General features: G+C 43.6%; 1 protein-coding gene across 3 annotated transcripts; it reads left to right on the top strand.

The window, feature by feature from the left end:
- The first annotated feature begins 1,235 nt into the window (after positions 1-1,235).
- ATP6V1C2 (ATPase H+ transporting V1 subunit C2) lies at positions 1,236-20,057 on the top strand. Of its 3 annotated transcripts, none has more exons than XM_041477875.1 (14): positions 1,236-1,329; positions 2,156-2,373; positions 3,522-3,589; positions 8,811-8,896; positions 9,473-9,502; positions 12,967-13,061; positions 13,734-13,825; positions 15,438-15,536; positions 16,593-16,661; positions 17,565-17,657; positions 18,056-18,149; positions 18,444-18,541; positions 18,952-19,081; positions 19,884-20,057. In XM_041477875.1, exons 2-14 carry the CDS (start codon positions 2,245-2,247, stop codon positions 19,977-19,979), a joined length of 1,179 nt encoding a protein of 392 aa, XP_041333809.1. In that variant the 5' UTR covers positions 1,236-1,329; positions 2,156-2,244; the 3' UTR covers positions 19,980-20,057. The 3 variants fall into 3 exon arrangements, with proteins under 3 accessions (XP_041333809.1, XP_041333810.1, XP_041333811.1); XM_041477876.1 differs by having other exon boundaries at positions 1,279-1,329; positions 2,215-2,373; XM_041477877.1 differs by lacking the exons at positions 1,236-1,329; positions 9,473-9,502 and having other exon boundaries at positions 2,125-2,373.
- The last annotated feature ends 89 nt before the right edge of the window (positions 20,058-20,146 follow it).

Here is a 20,146-nt window from a genome sequence, read left to right as displayed (position 1 = left end):
GTTATGAGAGCTGAATGTTTAATTAGGCTAGAAAGGAAAAAAAAAAAGGCAAACAAAAAAATTCCTACGAAATGGTTATTTCAGCTACAAATCTTCTCAGTGTCTTTTTCTGGGGTGCTTTCAGTAGAGACTCGCCTCCTCCACATATGTATTGCTTTTTTATATATCACTAAAATGTTAAAGGAAAGGAAAATGAATCCTTGGCTAACCTAAAGAATCTATACATTTAGAGTCTAAGTCTTGACCTACATGTTAGCTGCCTAAAGCATTATTTACATGGCATCATTCAGGATGCCTTGCATCAGCTGCTTCTTCCTAGTGCTGAAGACACTTAAATCTTTTAGGGGTCTTCATTCCATCCCTTGGAAATGTCAAGAGCTCTGCTTCTGTGCGTGACCAGTGCTGCCTGCCCCCAGCATCTCAAACCCTCTCAGTTTACGATAGGTCGTGTGGAAAACCAGGAGCATCCTTGTGTTTAATTTCTTGTAGGGGCTTCATTTACCTTTGTTACAGAGAAACATGAGTTAAAAATGCACCATTTTTGGAAGAAAATAAGTCCCTAGTAATAGCAGAGATTGCCTAAATGTGACAGGTATTCTTAAGTATTAGATCTTCAACTGGAAGATGAGAACTGGATAACCCCCAGTGAGGGGGCTGGACTCCCTCTTGCAGAGATGCCTCTCAGAGGCAGGTACAGAGTGTTTAGGCACTTGTTTAGACACTTCAGAGCATGCCTGGATTAGAAATGTCTCGAGAACCTCATTCCAGACATTCAGTGAAATACTCCCAGTGTCTTAACCAAGCTTGAGGCACTGTAAAACAAGCTCAAGATTTGCTAAGGACTAAAAGCCACAGCTATACGTGAAGGAAGAAGCATCACCAGGAACGCAAGCATCGCTATTTTGCAGACTCCTGCACCGCATATTTGTTAAATGAAGCACTTAGGGAAGTCCCGGAATCAAGAGTTTCCTAGAAGTCTTTAATTATTCAAAAAGCTTCAGACTTGCTGAAGGTAGTCAGTGTTTAATAAAAACAAATGGCTTCTGCATTATTTGCGCCAGTTTAAAAGAGAGCAATGAGATGCAAAGCTGCCCTAGTCAGAGCTGTGACAGAGCTTTTAGGGCACCAGGGCAGCAGCCCCTGTGCTCCGGGAGGGAGCCCTGGACCCCCTGCACCTCCCGTGGATGCGGCGGCCGCCCCGCGCCTCGCTGCGCTCCGCCCCGACCCTGCCCGGCCGCCGCTCCGGACGCGTCCGCGCCGGGAGCCGCCGGGAGCGGCGCGGGCACGGGGAGCGGCAGGCACGGCAGGGGCAGGAGCGGCAGCGGGCAGGTAAAACAGCGGGAAGTAGAGGCAGCGGGCAGATAAAGCAGCGGGCAGATAAAGCAGCGGGCAGTGCCCCGCGGGGCCCCGGCAGCCCCTGACAGCCGTGCTGGCCGCGCTCGGGCACGGCGGGGCCCGGCGCGGGTGCCGAGGGGCGAGTGCCGCACCTGCCCTGTCCCGCGCACCTGAGAGCGAGGGCGTGTGGCGGGGATGCTCCGCGGGAGCTCTCGGGAAGGAACGGAGGATTGCGGTGTGGTGCCAGCTGCTCTCCTGCCCTCATCTCTGCTTCGCACCACAGTAGTTGTCCCTCTGTTCTCGCCACTGCTCCATCTGTGTGGCTCTGCCGATACCGTCCCTGTACACCAGGGCTTGCCTTCCTCCAGCTCCTTCCTATCGAGCCTGGGAAGAAAAAAAACACTGAGAGCAATATTCCGTCTTGCCAGTGGCATCTTTTGCAGCCTCTATGTTCAGCAGAGGTCTTGCTTTCATTTTTCATTTTTGCAAATGTCCAACAGTTTGAGAGAGAATATTTATCAAGCAGAAATTCTTTATTACTTTTGGGTAGTTTGGTGAAGCCCCCAGGCTCCCCAGTAGGCACTGAACTTAAAGCGCAAGGCAAATGGAACAGGCTGGGAGGGAAAAGGGGAGGAGGAAGCTTCATTTCTTCATGCAGAAACTGGATGGAACAATCCTGAGAAGGAAGGAACAGCCACACTCTTTCCGTGACATTCTGGAGAAGGTCATGTTCCATTTCAGCCTGAGACACACAACTGACTCACTCTCCTAGTGTTTCTGAAGAAAAGAAATCAGTGATCTGTTCTCTTTCTGTTCTTAGGGAAGAGCACCTTTTGTGTGGTGCTCTTTTAGCTATTTACCTGCTTTGAGTTTCTACAGTGACCAGCAGTGAAGGGAAAATATTAGATCATGTCGGAGTTCTGGCTAATTTCTGCTCCAGGAGACAAAACAAATCTGCAGGCATGGGAGAGAATGAACACTGTGACATCTAAATCCAACCTGTCCAGCAACAGTAAATTCCATATTCCAGACTTAAAGGTAAGTGAGGAGGGGGTTTGTGTATGGGCAAAACAGCAGCATTAGCCAGGGCTAAAGACTTTTGGGATAGATATGGGATTTGTCATATGGGATAGTATCCAGAGAGTGGAAAGAGACTGTGGTTGGGGGATGAGTTGTGTTCAGGCAACTGAAAATTGACCAGAGAGAAATAAATCATTGTGCTTGAAGCTGAGCTTCACGTTGGAAGGATAGATATATAAAAAGTGAACGAGTGAGATGTTAAATAACTGCATTGCATTCCATGTGCAGTTTGCTCCTAGTCACACAGCATAGTGCATCATGGATTGCTAATGCAAAGGGAGTACCTGACTATCCAGCCACGGCAGCAAGACTACTGACAGAGAAGAGTGTTGCTTTTTTGTACGCACACCTGAGACTGATAAAATTTTTATCTTCCATGGACCTTATTTTTATCACCTTTGGACCTTACCCCACTGGTGGTGGTGAGTCTGCTATGTTGAAGGAAGTAAAGCATTTGGAGTATCTGAAGATGCCCATTTGCATTCTATTTGTTCTACATAAAATTTATTTCTTCTCCCTTAGATTGACCCTACATAATGTTGAGCTGGCAACATTACAAGAAAAGGTTTGGCAATATGCTGCAATACCATAAATATGGGGTTATGACTGACAGTGATTCAAAAAGCAGATGTTGATCAGAAATGGCTTTGTGAGAGACTTGCTTTGGTAATAACAGAACACAGACAGACACCCCCTTTTGAAAAAATGCTGCTTCCCTTTGTTCTCTTAGTACATCTGACTTGTTTGTGTGTGTGCATTATTTGTGTGCATTATTATTAATATTCTGTACCAGTCACTGTTTTGTCTGGTTAAAGACTATTCTATGCAGCTTGATGTTAGAGGATGAAGTGAAAACAGGAAGAAAGACACTGATGTGTAATCTTGAGACTACACATACTTTTTTCCTTTATTGGAAAAGGCTTTTTATGCCCTAGTTCTTGGGTAAAGGAATTGCTATATTTTCCACCAAGTAAATAAGTTCTGCCAAACTGTTAAATTCACTAAGGACAAGTGTACTAAGGACAAGTCAGGCTCCTTAAGGTTCTGCCAACAAAAGCCTTAGACAGAGTTGTGCATCTTTCACCTATTTCTCATCTTTTGCACAGGTGGGGACACTGGATGCTCTTGTTGGTCTGTCAGATGAGTTGGGAAAACTTGATAGCTTTGCTGAAAGGTAAAATAGATCTTATTTACCACCTACAAATGAGAAACAGACATTGTTTTTATGGGATGGTATGTCCTTGTGTTCACCTCGGTCTGACTCAGTTCAGGCTGGACTGCAACTGGACTAAAGTAGATAGGCTTTGTTTAACCCTTGTGTTGATTGTCATGGAATTATCACAAAGAAAGGATCATTCCTTAAAATTTAGCTGAATTATATCCATGGTAACTTTGTTAGCATAGCAATCCATTCAAGTGCTAGGAAAGATGTTTCTCATAAGGAAACTGCTTTAAATGTTGGATTGTGGGGATATTTTGTTTTGTGTTTTTGTTTTTGTTTTAAAGAATATCCTCCCACCTCATCCAGAAACTTGATAAAACAACTTTTAGAGAATGTCAAGCCCTCCCTGATCTAGTTGTGACAGAATATTTCTATTGAACCTTCTATCCCTTTTCAGTCAGATAGAGGACTTCTAAGGTTTATGTGCTTTTGAATGAAGTCCAGACTGCTCCCTCTCAGGCTTTTAAACTTCTTAAAAACCCAGAATATTGACTCATATTGCATCAAACCTACTTAAGCAATGACTCACATGATCTCCTTGCTGACAATTACCAAGTTTGCCTTTTGGGACACACTGACCTGGGCACACAAAAGAATAGTGTAGCACAGCAATCTAAAAAAATGATGTGTTTTAAGATACTTCGTGGCACAAGGTAGACTTTGAGGCAGTGAAGGTATAAGCTGCTGTTTTTTTCTGCTTTGTTCTAGTTTTTGCTTTGGCAGCTTACCTAGTTTTGGTCACAGACACATGTGTTAGCTCTGGGTCTTCTTGCATTTTTTCTCCCAGTCCAGACTGATAAGCATTTTCTTGTCTAAATATGCTCAATCCTTTCATAGATCTTTGTGTGGCAGTGGCAAAGATATACAGAAACCCTGATATAAACTGTTTGCATCTATGCTAGGCACTTTAGGTGAAAGTTGGTCTGTTAGAATACATTTCTCCATAGCATTTTTTTTTCTGATTTTACTACTGCTACACAAGGGTTGTATTAGAATGGTTGCATATGATAATTCTGGGTTGCACACAAGACTGATATTTTATAATCATGGACAGGATTCATATCTTGAGTTGAAACAGACCCATCACCATCATTGAGTCCAACACCCTGCTCCTCACAGAACCATCTAAAACTAAACCATACTACTTCTTCAGGACTTTAAGCAAGAAAGAGCAACTTAAGTTATCAACAAAACCATCTCCATTGTGACCCTTCCAAAAATACTGCCCCATATTCTTTGTAACACGTTCCAGCTTCTTCTTCAATTGCAGAGATTCTTAAGGAAGTGGAAAGGGGGCAAATTTGGGAAGAGACAGTGCCCATATCTGTTCTAATGGAAAGTGTTCAATGATCTTTGTGGATCCTTGTGGATCTCTTCCAACTCAGAATATTCTGTAATTCTGTGTCTCTAGTCAGGGTAGCAGACAGGAAGCAGCTGTGTGATCTGGGTTTGAGGGCTGCCAGCAATCATCAGAACTGATTTTTCAGAAAGGCATAACTAATTCCCAGCTTTGTGAAGAATTAGGAGCTCTGAAAAGCTGAGTGCAGAATCCATGTAAGATAGTGGAGGGCAGTTAGAAGTGAAATGTCAGTAGAAGCTCCTTAGGCTCACTGACTTGTGTCATCTTTGTCTTTACTTGCCAGCACAATACAGCTGCTTGTTCGAGCTGAACGCCACTTTACTCCACTAATTGTCCCTTTATTGCCAGTAATGACTCTTACCCTCTGATGGGCTCTAGGGACATGGAGCAAAGGGGTCATTGAGGCCCTTCCACTGTAATCTGCTGAGGCAAGGAGTCTTCCTGTTTGTCTCATTTGCCTGTCAGGATAGATAACCAGGAAAGACCAACAAGATTTAAAAATAAGAAAGATGTTTTGGAAAATAAGAAAAATGCATTAGAGTAGTAACATTAGAGTAGTAACAGAGAATAACAGAATAATCAAAGGTATTAGCAGATTGAGTCCCACAAGGACATACAAAAGCATTTTGCATTGAATAAATGCCTCAGGTTTTATGTCTAAATTGTGATTCAAGCCACAAGCTCTCGCACTTGGTTGAAGTAAAGCATCCAGAGGGTTACAAGCCTGTTCAGATGACCTGAGCATTTATGTTCCTGGTCCTATGAAAGAGCTGCCTGCTGAACTGTTGCTGGATAAACACAGCTGCCAGTAAAGCCAGGCAGTGCAAACCTGTCAGCGCTGCCTCCTGCCAGGACAGCAGAGAAGGGGCAAGAGTTTGCAGGAGCTATTGTTTCCACATACTTTTATTATTTATTTACATAGGGAGGAGGAGTGTTTTTCCATGTCATCCTGTGGTAGCATGGAGCTCTCTCAAAAGCTGACAGTTTCCTGGGTCACTCTTACCCAGAGGTTTTCTCTGGTCCTTGGTCAGTGGCATACCTGGGAGGGGCCTCAGATTGCAGGACTTCTGCTCTCTGCAGTGTTTGGAGTCCTGGTGGGTGGCACCCTTTCTTTCTCACTATCATTTAAGTGTTAGACTTTTTTTTTTTGGAAGCTAATGACATTGCAGCCATTGCAGAAGCAAAACATTCTAGACATAATAGTAGGTTAAATGCAGTTACTCCCTTTACAGATTTTTATTACTACTTCTTGAAGCAGTTTTGCTGAAACTCTCTCTTTTTATAATGCATCATTTGTTCATAATACTTGCTCAAGATGGGATTCATCTTATCTAAAGGCAGAGACCTGATATTTGGCTGTGAAAACTGTCCATTGTTGGATGTCAGTGTAGTCAGTGGGGCTCTTCCAGGGGTCTGATTCCTGTCATTTGCCCCAGACATCAGAGATGTGGAGGGGATAGGTTCTGTCTTTGCATGGGAAATATGTTGGGTGAGTGAATCCCACTTGCATTTCACAGGATGCAATGCAAGGCACAGCGGCTAAGGCAGTACTGGAGAACATTCCTCTGGCACAGTGTATTACACACAGTGTGGCTGTATCCTGCTGCAGGGACCACGGGATGTGTGGGTGGGAAGGGAGCCAGGTGTTTCCTGGGCAGGTAGGACTGTCAGGTGCATGAGAGTGCATCTGTCCCACCCTCTGTGTCCATGGAGAGAGGCCAGAGCTGTCTCCCACCTGTCAGGTCAGCCACCAGATGCACTCAAGGGTAATGAAAGCAGCTCAGGCCCTTTGGAGAAGCTCCTGGTTTATACATGTCCCTGTGAAATGCTTTTTCCATAATGTCTTTAGCCTCCTGCTATGCTGGTTTTATCATCTGCTGCCTTGTTACAAGTTCTTTGGGCTCTTTGAGCATCAGGAAGGAAACAAACACCAGCTCTATCTACAAGCTGAAATTTGCAGAAGTGCTTGGCAAAGTTGCAACTGTCAGGGAACCTCTGTCTGGATCCCTCATCCCCCCCACAGCCTGAGTGCGGGCCACATGTGCTGCACTCTAACAGCCCTCAGCTGCTGCTGGGCTCTTACCGGGCTGCAGCCAGGTGGTGAAACACTGCAGCAGCTCTGAGAAAGGGATGTGAACTGGAGCACAGTGGTGTACATTCCTCCTACAGGCACTCTGAACTGCATCTGTCCAGGGACATGAGAAGAATGATTTTGGCAGGAAAACCTTTCATTAAACCGGGTTGCTCAAACCCCTATCCAACCTGGCCTTGAATGCTTCCAGAGACTGGGCATCCACGACTTCCCTGGGCAGCCTGTGCCAGTGCCTCATCACCCTCACAGTAAAGAATTTCTTTATGTCCAGTCTAAATCTTCTCTTAGTTTAAAACTGTTGCCTCTTGTCCTGTCACTATAGGCACTGGTAAAAAGCCTCTGTCCAACTTTCTTGTAGGAGCCCTTTATATATTGAAGTCACAAGATCTTCTCTTCTTCAGACTGAATTGACCCCAAACAGCACAAATTTTGAGTACTGCATTCTTGGCAGCATCAGCAATCTCAGACTTTTCCTACCTGTCATAGGACTGGAAAATCTTTCCCAAGACTCTTAAGTTTCTTCACAGTAACAAAGATAGATGCAACTGCTTTGCAGCACCTGAAAGAAAAATCCTCTTCTCTGACGCTTTCCTGGTATGTATACCTGGCCCAAAGTCCCTTTTCTGCTCTTGAAAACCACAGGGCTGGTCACAACACCACATCGTTCAATCATGTAACACAATGTCCAAACACTGTAGATGCCCTTTCAGTCTCCAGCTCATCTGCAGCTGTAGTCTCCTCTCAGTAAGGAAAGAAAGAGAAATGAAGCAGAAATGAAGCCTGCTGTTACACTCCCTGTCACAAGGCCAAGGATTATGTCCACTTCGTGTCTCTGCCAATTTAATGGTCAGGCAGTAACCTTGTAGCTGCTGGGTTTTATACAAGATGTAGTCAACCTGGGACAGTTAGGGAGCTGCAGGCCAAATTCTACTAATATTTTTGAGTGCAGAAGGATACTTAATCAGAAAGTCTTGCAGCCTGTATTAAACAGGTACTTTGACTGGAGACAGGGGGAACTACTGTTAGAGGGACTTGATTAATCCATTTATTAAAATGAGTAAAGAATAAGTGGCACAGTGGAGATTGTGTTCTCTAGGAGGGTCTCTGTACAAATCACTACTCTGGACTGGGCAGAAGGATTTGAATCTAGCACTCCTATGCCTTAAAAGAGTGTCTTGTCCACCATGCTGAAAGAGAAGAGAGAAAGAGTCCTGTAAAGAAAAGGAATAAGAAAGAAATTTCCCATCAAGCAAGATAGCACTGCTATTTTTCCCTGGGTATTTTCTGAGAACCTTTTCTCAGTGAGCCTTAAGGATTTCTTTAGCATCCTATGGAACAGATCTTTAGTCAGTGTCTATATGTAGCCTCTTTTGCCTTCATCGCCTTGGGGGTTTTAAACATGAGTTTCTTGCCTTTCTTGCCTTCTGGTTTCTGCTATGCATGTAATGAGTGTACAGAAGACTGAAACTTGATATTCTGTAAGTCCAGAGCACAGGCAAAATGACATTACCCATGTTTTTGCAGAGATCAGTGTAATTAGAGGTAAGACATTTAGTTCTGCATTGTGTCCTAGAATTTTTATTATCATTTGAATTGCAAATTAACCTGCCTTGCTTCAGAAGTGTTTTGTTTGGGCATTTCTGTGTTTATCAGATCACAATGAAACTGTTTTGTAATAATTTTGTTTCTTCACTAACAAAGTTTCTTTTGTTACACTTAAGCGTAATAAAGAAAATAGCACAGTACATAGGAGAAGTAATGGAGGACTCAAAAGATAAAGTCCAGGAAAATCTTCTGGCCAATGGAGGTAGGTGCTGTGAATATGGGAATTTAAATACATTGATGCTGCTTTTGCTTGCTTCAGAATATAAATATGTGGAATTGCAACCCTCACACTTCAGAAAGGACAACCATCAGCAACATTTTATAAGAACGTGTCTAGCCTGCTCCCATTTTTCTCAGCAGAAGCTAACTTTGGAGTGAAGATGAAAGTAAGAGACATCCTTGTTCACTCCTAACATGACTTAGCACACTCCTGTGCCCTGCCTGGGCTTGATTTCTTAAGGACACCTAAATCTTATTCTGTATGGTGGTGTGACAACTGTCAGTGATCTATCAGTAATTTGCATTCCCCAGCTATTCTGGAAAAATACAACAAAATTGGATGTGGTATGCATGCTGATTACAGACTTGCAGCATGATGCTTTTGGATAAACTAAGAGTGTATACTCCATCTCCCTTTGTCTGCAATGTTGTACTTCAGACCTGTATTAGTAAAGGATGGGGAGGAAGTTCTTTTAGAAATGTCCTTGAATGATATAAAACTGATGTTTGAGGGTACAACTGTTCAAGAAATACAATAATCCCATTTACTGTGTTTCAGGGCTAAAGGATAAAATGAAATGTCTCCAAAGTATGTTGAGGACTGATGGTTGTGGTGTTGTTACATGCATGCATTTGTGTATATTAGTGCTAGACACAAGTCTTGGTCTGGTTGTAGAGGTACAGTGATCAGGTTACGATGGATTTCTCAAGTAACAACCTCGTAGCTTGATCACGATATCCCTATGACTTGAGAAACAACAGGTTTCGTTAATTTCCTTTGTTTACCCTTTTTACACCTTTTTTTTCCCCCGTCAGCTCTGCATGTGCTAGAAGGATATGGAAATTACTTGCATGCGTTACTAATTCCTCTGTCTGGGTTTGGTCATCCAAACAAATCATATTGAATTCGGACATGAACCTTTTTAAGATTACTGACTGCATCTTAAGAAATGAAGTCAGGTTTACTATATGAGGATTCCCCTAATATATTCCGGTGCCAGTCTTCATACGCATCAGCAACTTTACTGGACTAATTCTTCCTCCTTCCCTTTCTGATTAGTAAAAGAACTATAAAGTTGAAGCCTTCCTCGAGGCTGTGAAATCAGAAACAACATTATAAGACATGATTTCTTGTTGCATGGTCCTGTTTCATACTATTCAACCATCCCAAGATGGTTTTTAGTAACGCTGACTTTACCTCACTTGTATATAAACCCAGTAGCAGTTTGGTAGTGGCTATGTGTCTAAAAAGTTTTCTTGCTAGGTTTTTAGGAAAAAAAATGCAAAATAGTAAAAAATACAGCACTTTTAGTTACATGAACTTGCACACATACACAGACACTTAACTTTCCAGTGGATAACAGCTGAAAGCAGCCACATGCAAATTTCTCTCTTATAGAGGGAAATGTGTGCTTGTGTAATATAGAAACTTTTAATATATCATAACAGCATAAACAACCTTTCTTGAAAAGTAAGTAAAGCTTTTCTTCAAAGATTCATACCAAATTCTCTTCCATTCATTAAAATGTTAATCCTAAATTAATTTTAAAATTTGGTAAGTGGTGGAATAACTCCATTCTTTATAGTGAGTCCAAAACAAAGCAAAATGGGAAGCATAACAATTTTGAAGAATTGAATGTTTTAGAGAGGAAGTATTTAATATTGCATTTTAGAGCTGGTGTGTAAGTTAGATTATGAGACATGCAGGCTGTGGGTTCCCTGGGCAGCTGTGAGCTGGTAGGAATCATCTCTCCTAGGTGGGCAGCTATGTGAAGCCTTTTAGAAGTGACTCGACAGCTTCCATAAATGAGGAATGCCATTCCAGGAGCATCAGGGTGCTGGGGCTGCTTGGCATTTTAAACACAGCTCTGCTAGTGTGTTCACAGTAATTTGTGCCACCCCCAAGATCAGGCTGCTTAATTAACCTGCACCAGTGCCAGCTAGCACTGGCAAGCTCGCTCAGGACTGAGCTTGAAACTGGGCTGAGAACTCATGCTGTGCTCAACTGCTCAACATCTGGATGTTGCTGAGATTCAAGGAATGTGAGGATAGAAGGGACATGTGAAGTTCTTCAGGGAACTTTTATATCTCATCAACTATAAATTGGTCAGTGTCTGTCTTTAAAGAGCCCGTGTCCGCAAAGCCTCAGCTCACAAGCTTAGAAGAGAGGCTGCAGGTGTGTTGTGTACCCTGTGCTGAAAATGCTGTGTGAACTTTGTTGATGAAGTATTTTTGACCCCTCTGCCTTCCCCACAGAGATCACGAGCAAGCATCAATGGAGAACTGTGCATGCAGCAGCTGTGTCATAGCTCTCCCAGCCTTCTGCAGTTTTGCCCCTTTTCTACACCCTCCTGTGCAGGAGAATTTGCTCATTCCTGATGAGATATTAGCAGGAAGGGTTGGATCTTTGCCCTGTGACTCTTGTCCATTGAATGTGAGGGACATTGACACAGCTGTGGTTTTGGAAGTGGGGGAGAATACTGCCATGGCAAGTGCTCTCTGCCTTCCAGGCAGTTTATCTCTTGCTAAGAAGCCTGTTTCTCCTAACATAAGATTTTCCGTGCTTTGGAAATCTAATAGGGTAAACTGACTCTGTTGTGGGGTGAGAGAAGCCCATGGAAAGGATAGTGCTCTCCTGCCAAGGGTATTCAGTATCACATGAGACCGCAGAGTCCCCTCAGCCTGGTAGTATGGCAATTACACAGTTATTCACATTCCTTCTCATGCAACTTGGTTCGAAAAGTTTTCCCCTAAACCTCAAATTCCAGCCCATAAGAAATTGTGCTCAAACCTTGCTGTGGGACTGAATTCACTCCCTGAATAGGGCAGCAAAGAACACTGAAGGGCCCCAGCATGCATGTAATTTTACTTGGCACCTTGAGCTTATTTTGCTCCCTATCACCTTAGAGCAACGTCCCAGACATTCTCCATATCTACCCTCCTGGTCTGGAAGGAAGCCCATCCTTTAGGTCACAGTGCTTCTAGCCTCTTTGTCTAGACCTTGAGATCCTGCCTGCTTCCTTCCCCTTGTCTCCCTAATTTTCTGGGGGGCAGTCCCAGCCCTTCTCATTGTGGCAGGATGCATGACTTTACCCCATCCTATGAAGGTCTGCAAGAACACTATGTAGTGGTGAGTTCAGCATCCAAAGGCTCTCAGGACTCAGACAAAGAGCTGTTTGATTTCATGAGCTGCTGGAGGAGAATTCTTTACTTGATACCTTAATGTACGAAGCCTTAATGTTTCCTAACATTAAGAGCCCTTGGTCTTCAAACAGTGAAACAGGAAAATCTTGGTCTAGGAGCTGGGTGTTTTATGTGTTCATTTCCCCTTCATTCTGGAAAGATGCCGTGGGTCCCCGTGTCCAAGGGTGCTTTGTTTTGGAGGTTGCATGCACAGGTCCTTGCTGTGAATTTCTGTTCTTGGATGCTGTGACTGGATTTATCTATTATATAAATAGTCTCTAGCTTTGTGTGAAATGGGGACCTCTGTGTACAGAGCCAATGAGGAATTCCTCATCGCACCTGCATTTGTTTGGTTTCTAGTGAGCACTTGACTGAATCGCAGGGAAGTGACATCTGCTATGGTCTTAGTACCTTTGATCAGGCTCTCAGCAACCCTGAATATTACTGCTGATCCTGGGCACAAAGTATTTTTCTGATAGCCGTTGCTGGATTAAATTCAGGCATATTGCAGAAATATAGACTGAGATGACATAAAACTGTTTTTACTGTGAAGAAGAGTAGCTGTACACTGCTGTGTCCCACTGATACAGATAATTTTACACTTTGTCTCTACTGTTAGGTGTAGTGCAGAAAATATTTTTGGTTTAGCCTTTAATTTTTGGGGATGTTTAGGAAGTTGATTAGATGGGGCATAGGATCTGTGCATATTTTATCTAGATCAAATCTCTATAAGAATTGAGAAGTGGACTTCTGGTTAATTCTCTGAAGTTAATCAAAGCTATGCCTAAGATATAGCTGGGGACTACTCCCCAAAGCTTGAGCTGCCATCTGGTACACTATCTGCTTTCATGCATCTCTTTGTATTTTCAGTTGACCTAATTAGCTACTTGACACGGTTTGAGTGGGACATGGCCAAATACCCCATAAAGCAGCCACTGAAGAATATATCAGAAGCATTAGCAAAGGTAAATTGTACTCCAGATTTTGAGATGTCAGCATGGGGAAGCACGTCTTTTGGCTGCTTGTGATCTCTCCTCTCATGGTGGGAGAGGAGCCTTTGCCTTTGGTTTGGGCAGGAACAAGCTCAGAATTACACACTTTGTACTGAAGCTGTTGATATTGTTTTATTTTCTACTGCAATAGTAATGATACATATATTGAAACCTATCTAGTCTGTAAGTATATGGCACTTTATCAAATTCACTAGAGTACATTGATATGTTTGATATATTTTCTGCACTTTAATTCCCTCACCATATTATTCTCCAGTTCGGAGGTGTTTTTCATGAGATTGTTCATCTGACATTAATTCAAAAGCCTTCAGGCTGAATGAATTACTTACACTGTCAGTTCATTCAGAAAGGCATAATGTGCTGTTGTTCAATGTAGCTAACAAATAAAACCATGAACTTGCCCCTTAGGTACAGCTCTAGCACACCAACAGCAACAGCTGACTGAACCCTACGTTCTGCAGAGGCCTTTGCCCCAGGGGAGCTCTGATCCTGGCTCTTCTTGGCCACAGGCCAGTGGTTTTAGGGGAGCTGGCAGCTGTGTCTCTGGGTTAAGGTGGTAGTTGTGGGACTGAGGTGAGAAGACCTCACGCACTGCATTGACTCCATTTTTTCACTTTGTTTTAGCAAGTGACTCAAATAGAAACAGACCTGAAGACCCGATCAGCTGCGTACAACAACATTAAAGGAAATTTGCAAAGCCTGGAGAAGAAAACTATGTAAGTATTTTGCACTGGGGATGCTGTTGCTGGCTGAAATGCAGGCAGTGTGTGCTCACACCCATTGCTGTGTTCTGGTGGGAACAACTTTTCCAGCTTTGGGACATACTGAGCATTTGGAGACCCAGTGAAAGCAGGTGTGGTCAGCATATCTCAAAATCAGCTTAGGGAGACTGAAGTTCCTAATAGGATTTTTATTGACAGTGTGAGCAGGCAATCTTGGAAAAAGTCAACTGTTTTGCTCTGATGGGACTTCAGGGAGTCAGAAATTAGATGAGCTGTGTCAACTGGTGGATTCCTTTGCCACATGGAGCTATGCCCTATGTTCTGAACAGCATTTGCAAAGCTCCCATAGGAAACAGCTCTGTCTACCTTGATCCTGCACCTTACCAGCATATTTTTGTTTTCTTTTTTTAACTTCTGTTGGTTCAGGTAATGCACTGTTCAGGCTTCCCAAATGTTCTCTCTCCTGTCTTCATCTGCTTGTGGTCTTTCCCTATGTCAGAGCTGATACTTGGGTTTTTTCCTAGGACAGCACTGGGGAGAATGGTAAAATCCAGTAAGTAGTAAATTTAAAACGACTTAGATGATGCTGTGCAAGCCCTCACCCAACACATGCTCATATGTGCCACTGTTCCTACTCAGGACTGGGCACAGGGCACAGGTGGCTGCCTGGCACTGCAGCCAGCCAGGCTGGCAGCCTGCTGGCCAGGGCTCCAGCAATGTGAGGAGGGAGAAGAATGGAGACCTCATGGTCAGGGACAGTCTTCCTTGTCATCATTCCATCCATCTTTAAATGCTCTAACTCTGGTGCCCACCAGGGCCAGATAGCTTGGGCTGAACAAACATCTAATAAGTTACCAGCCAGTTAGTTAATATTTAGACTGGCCCGGTGAACGTCAAACCCAAAACTGCTAGTTTAGGTCCTTCTTCACTCGTACCCAGTGACAGGGAGGGCATCTCCTCTGCATACCTAATGCTTTCCAGCCATATACAGCCAGCCCTGGCTATCTACATGGCCTAGAAATTAATGTGATCAGGTGGGCTTAGTGTGTGGAGACATCCTGGAGACCTCCTGCAGGTCCCACCTGTGCATGAGACTGCTGCTCTCACTGCTGTTCAGCAGGAGGTGTCTCAGTGTGCTGGTCCACAGCAGTCCAGGAATGCCAGGCTGCTGTGATGGCTTAGGTCTGTATGTACATGGCTCACTCTGCCTGCAGCACAGTCACACAAGCAGCTCAGCAGACTTCCTGAGAGAGCAGGTGCTTCCCACAAGATGCAGCAATGACTGAGAGAAGATGTGCACTTCTCAAGTATTTACACCCTTACTGTAAAAACAATAGCAGCGGAATGGTGTCATTTTACATAAAGGGCATAAACTGGCCACACCAATATTGTGTCCTTTAGTATTAGTTACTTTTTGATTCTTTTAGTTGCAGTAAAAATAATGAAACAGCCATTTAAGAAGTGTGGCTGTGTCCTTTACCCACCTCCTTCTGGGCCTTCTTCTCCCCCAGTACAGATTAGCGTCTCCACCCACAGCACAATGTCTCCAATGTTCCACTGCTGAGTTTCTGCTACTGTTATTTTTACTTTGTCTTCTTCACCGTAGGGGAAATCTGCTGACCCGGACCCTGGCAGACATTGTGCACAAAGAAGACTTTGTTCTGAATTCCGAGTATCTTATCACACTGCTCGTCGTGGTGCCAAAGTAAGGCAACAGTGTGTGCACACACCCCGGGTGGCACTGAGCCCCAGGCATAAGCACCAGAACCAGTGATACTGGGTCAGCTTGGGGCAGCTCAAGAGTGCCCTACTGGGACACAGGTGGAGCCCTTAGCAAAGGAGAAAGAACAGTTTCTGCCAAGAGTGGTGCTAGCACAAAAGAGGGAGATAAAGACTGCGCCAAAGCTGGAGCAGGACAACTGGCATGTAGGTTCTTCATAGTGATGAGTGGGCTCTCAGTCTCCTGATAGGAATAGTATGAGCTAAAAGAAAACCAGATTTTTACTGCAGCATAGCCAGTTTCTAAAAGGAATTAGACCTGTTCAACTCACAATCTCTCTCTGCTGGCTGTGCCCTTGTAAGTGGTCAGGTCATACATAGGATGGCTGCTAACAATGGGGAAGTTACACCATGTTCTCCTCAGAGCCCTACACAAAACCTTTCCTGTCCATATACCCCTGTCCCAGCACACATACAGCACCATCACTCTTCTCTCTGAAAAACAGGTTGCAAAAAGCTATCTGAGGTAAGTTTGTTGACTTCATTATCTGAGTTTATTCACACTAAATTGCAAAGAAATTTCTCTCTTTGCAAACTCCTACCATACCCTTGTTCCCTTTCTCACAGGGCTGGCATTCAGTCTAGCACAGATCAGCTCTGTGATCTGCTATTGTGCTACATAGCTACCCGTGGACCAGAGCAGCTTGTGCAGGGGTCCTGGAGCATGGGACACTGTGTGGCAGCCTGGAAGTATATCCCACATTCTTCCCACCATCAGTTTCCTGATATTGACCCTTCCTCAAGCCAAGATCCAAAGTGAAGACTGAGGGTGTAGCATTGAGGGAAGCATCTCCTCAGCTGGTGACTAGGAGAGGAAAAGATAGGAGAGGCTTAATATATCTTAATGACATAACTGAGCACAAAGAGTTCAACCCTTCTACCCTTCTACCCTAAGTTATTAGCTTAATTAGCTACATATATCAACATTTGCTTTCCAGTATATAGTATTTATTTACTGTGCTTTGTTTTGTGTTGCTCAAAGGTCAAGCTACGTACAGTGGCAGAAGACCTATGAATCACTCTCAGATATGGTAGTACCTCGCTCCACCAAGTAAGTGAAATTCCAAATTAAGCTCTGTGTTTGTTTCAGAGATCCCTGTCATGTTTCAGCCCCTCAGATTGGTGGATCCTAGAGGAAATCACTAGTCTAAATGCATAGGCTCCACATTAATGTATTTGCAATTCAAATAGAAATTAGTTTGTTGAAGGAAAGTACAGATGAAAGAAAAAATTTTACAATTAGCTTCCCTTTCCAGTAATCTATTTCTTTTTACTTTCAACAAGGCCATTGCTTCTTTTTGTGTAAAACAGGCAATTTATTACATTAATTGAGGTATAGTTCAGACATATGCAATCACATAGAGCTTTATGGAAAGTACTTTATAAAAAGATGAAACACTAATTCTGCATTTTTAATTGCTTCCTGTTGTAGCATAGAGTAATTCAGCATACTGTCATTTGCACTAGCAAAAGCCATATTAACTCATCCTTGGGTAAAAAAAATCTTTCCTAGGACTTAGATATTCCATTGCTCAGCTCATGCAGACTATGAGATCCAGTCCAGGACACAAGAGCTGACCATGGTATTACCTGAAGTGCAGAAGGTGGAAAGCATAGAGAAAGAAACAAGCTGTCTTGTCTACCACCTGTCACAAAACACAAGTGCCTGTAAAATGGGGGAATGTTACCAGGAAACACAGAAAAATCAGGCAGGCAGAATGTGTGTGTATTACAGTGGACTCAGGAACTAAACCAATTGAGTTTTACGTTGAGGTAGAGTAGCCAGTGCAAGTAAAGTCATTGTTCCCTGTTTCTGTCACAGCAGTTTTCAAAAAGCAGGGTGTTGTTCAGAACCATAAATGAAAATAAAAAGAATTGCAAAAGGGTAAGGTAGGTAAAAAAGGCATAAGGGATTTGTCATGTCAAATCACAGCAGTGGATTTCCCTCCCACAGAATGATTGCTGAGGATGCAGAGGGAGGACTCTTCACTGTGACCCTGTTTAGAAAAGTGATGGATGACTTTAAGGCCAAAGCCAGGGAGAGCAGGTAAGAAGACCTGACTAGGCAGGGCAGGCTAGCAAGAGATGAGGATCAGGAGAGGCTTGTGTGTGCAGCATGCTGAATCCATCACTGGTTTTAGGACTCCTTGACTGCTTGTGTTTCTGTTGGTCCTAAAGCCACTGAGAAGGCAGGGTGGGAAGGAGCTGTGGTAGCAGAATCAGTGATCCTGTTCTTTAAGTTCCAAGTTACAGATCCTGGAATTGCCCATTCTGCTCTCATTCTGCTGGCTTTCTGGGAGTGATTTCAACTCCTACCCTTCACATACTTTAACTTGTTAAATGTTAAAAAGCAACCTCCCATACCTGCTTCTCCTGGGGAAAAAGAAATGAGTGTACATATTGCCTGGACTAAGGCTTGTGAGAGCAAATGTCATTCAATTGTAGATTCATGGTTCGAGAATTTTATTATGATGAGAAGGAACTGAAATGTGAAAAGGAAGAGCTGATGAAATTAGCTTCTGACAAGAAACAACAATATGTAAGTAGCACCTTGTGAGTTGGCAGCCTTTGCTACCAGCATGCCTAAGGACCTCTCTCAGAAATGGCTTTATGGTTCCAACTGTCTCTGGTGAGCTCCATTTAGCCCATAAAACTGAGGCATGGGAAAAATAACAATGATTTGGCCAAGGTCACTTGAGTTTCTGATAAACTGGGAGCCACTATTAGGCTGCCTGGGAACTATCCCAGCAGCCCATGATGGCTTCAGTGGCAGCGTTGGCTATGGAGCTGCTTCACTCAGGGAGGGGATCACAGCACTGTTCTGCTCTCACAGGGCCCCTTACTGCGCTGGCTGAAGGTGAACTTCAGTGAAGCATTTGTGGCTTGGATTCATGTGAAAGCCTTGAGAGTTTTTGTTGAATCTGTCCTAAGGTGAGTAAACACAGAGTGCAGGCAGAGATTCCTGGGGAAGTCAAAATGTACAGCTCTCTTCCTGGTGCAGTTCCTTTGTGGGAGGAACCCTTACACACCTTGTTTTGCCTTGCTCAAGGTGTATGCCTTACACACTTCATTCCAGGAGCTCACAGCAGACAATACAGATGTCCACAAAAAAAGTGACATATGAATCTGATGAAAAACGATTTTTTGGGGGCACTTACAGGCAAGGGGAAAACAGAAAGCCACTCTTTAGTTAACTTTTGGCTTCAGAAAGAAAATAAGGAGGTAGCATTGTTTCTGCAACACACCACAAGTGGGCATGCCTGGAGGCTGAGGAGGGAGAAGGGCATGAGCAGACAGCTGTGGCCCTTCCCAGCAGATGATCATGTGTGTTGTGTTCCGAGGTATGGCCTCCCTGTGAATTTCCAAGCAATGCTGCTGCAGCCAAACAGGAAGTCTGTGAAGCGCCTGAGAGACGTCCTGAACGTGGTCTTCAAACACCTGGATGAAGTTGCAGCAGCAAGTATAATGGATGTATGTATTTGGACTGCAAGTGCACATGCTGTAGCTTCTCTCAGCTTAGCTGAATGAACACTCCCACTGTCCTGGGGTTAGAGCACGCACCTGCTCACATCTTGCAGTGATAGGAGTCCTAGATGCAGCTCTAATCCCAGCTGGTTACAGACTGGATTAGGGTAGGCTCAGATTATGATGCAGATGCAGAGAGATTGCTTATATTTTTTGTTGAAGCATCTGATGTTTACAGCTACCAGAACGAGATAGGTCTGCTCAGTTATGGCTGTTCCTCTATATAAAAAGCTTAAAATCTACTATAAACATTCAGATCAACAGAAGCAAAAAAAATTAATTTGGAACTAAATCCTAGGACTGTCACACTTATGTCCTCTGTAAAAGGCTGACATTTATAAATAACCTAGGCCTTCAAAAAGCAGCAGTACTTGCATTCTCCTTCCCCATATCTTGAATTACAATTCAAACAGTTTGGACTAAAGCAATAAATGAGCTAGCAGGCCTTTCAAAACAGCCTAAAACCAGCAAGCACAGGTCCCACTGCATGAAGGGGGGACAGAGCTGTAGAGCTGAAGCACCCAAAAATGCTACAAGTTCATAACAGCACAGGCATGAATTCTCAATGCTAATTACATTAGGCAACATGAAACAAGAAGCAGAGCAGATTCTCAGTGGTGAATTCCCACTTTAAGCACGGCACATACAAAGCTCCATTGCACCTGTGGGAAAGGAGCACAAAAGCAATCCCCTGGAGCTTGTAACTGTGCAGGTTTACTGGTACTAAAGCCATTACTTCCTTTTGCAGCCTGGCATGGACATCCCTGGGTTACAACTGAGTAATCAAGAATACTATCCTTATGTCTATTTCAAGATTGACCTCAGTCTTCTTGACTGCAGTTAAAGAAGAATTGCTCAAGCTTCATCTATTAATTTTCAAGACTGTCATGTTACTGTAAAACAATCTTTAGCTGCTGAAAGTCAAATTAAAATGCAGATACTGTAGCAGGATGATCTTCCTACCACTTCTAGTAATTTTTACAGTGACTACAATAAAAGTTCTCTCTTATT

Source organism: Pyrgilauda ruficollis, unplaced genomic scaffold, assembly GCF_017590135.1.
Source record: "Pyrgilauda ruficollis isolate IOZ18807 unplaced genomic scaffold, ASM1759013v1 scaffold42, whole genome shotgun sequence".
Classification (NCBI taxonomy): Eukaryota; Metazoa; Chordata; class Aves; order Passeriformes; family Passeridae; genus Pyrgilauda; species Pyrgilauda ruficollis.
The sequence above is the reverse complement of the archived record's forward strand: the minus strand, read 5'-3'. Positions and strand labels throughout refer to the sequence as shown.

Excerpts from the sequence above, each read along its gene's own strand:
- ATP6V1C2 (XM_041477875.1), top strand. The coding sequence starts at position 2,245 with ATGTCGGAGTTCTGGCTAATTTCTGCTCCAGGAGACAAAACAAATCTG. Across the intron at positions 13,062-13,733 it reads TATCAGAAGCATTAGCAAAG|CAAGTGACTCAAATAGAAAC; the intron begins GTAAATTGTACT and ends ACTTTGTTTTAG. Across the intron at positions 16,662-17,564 it reads GTAGTACCTCGCTCCACCAA|AATGATTGCTGAGGATGCAG; the intron begins GTAAGTGAAATT and ends TCCCTCCCACAG.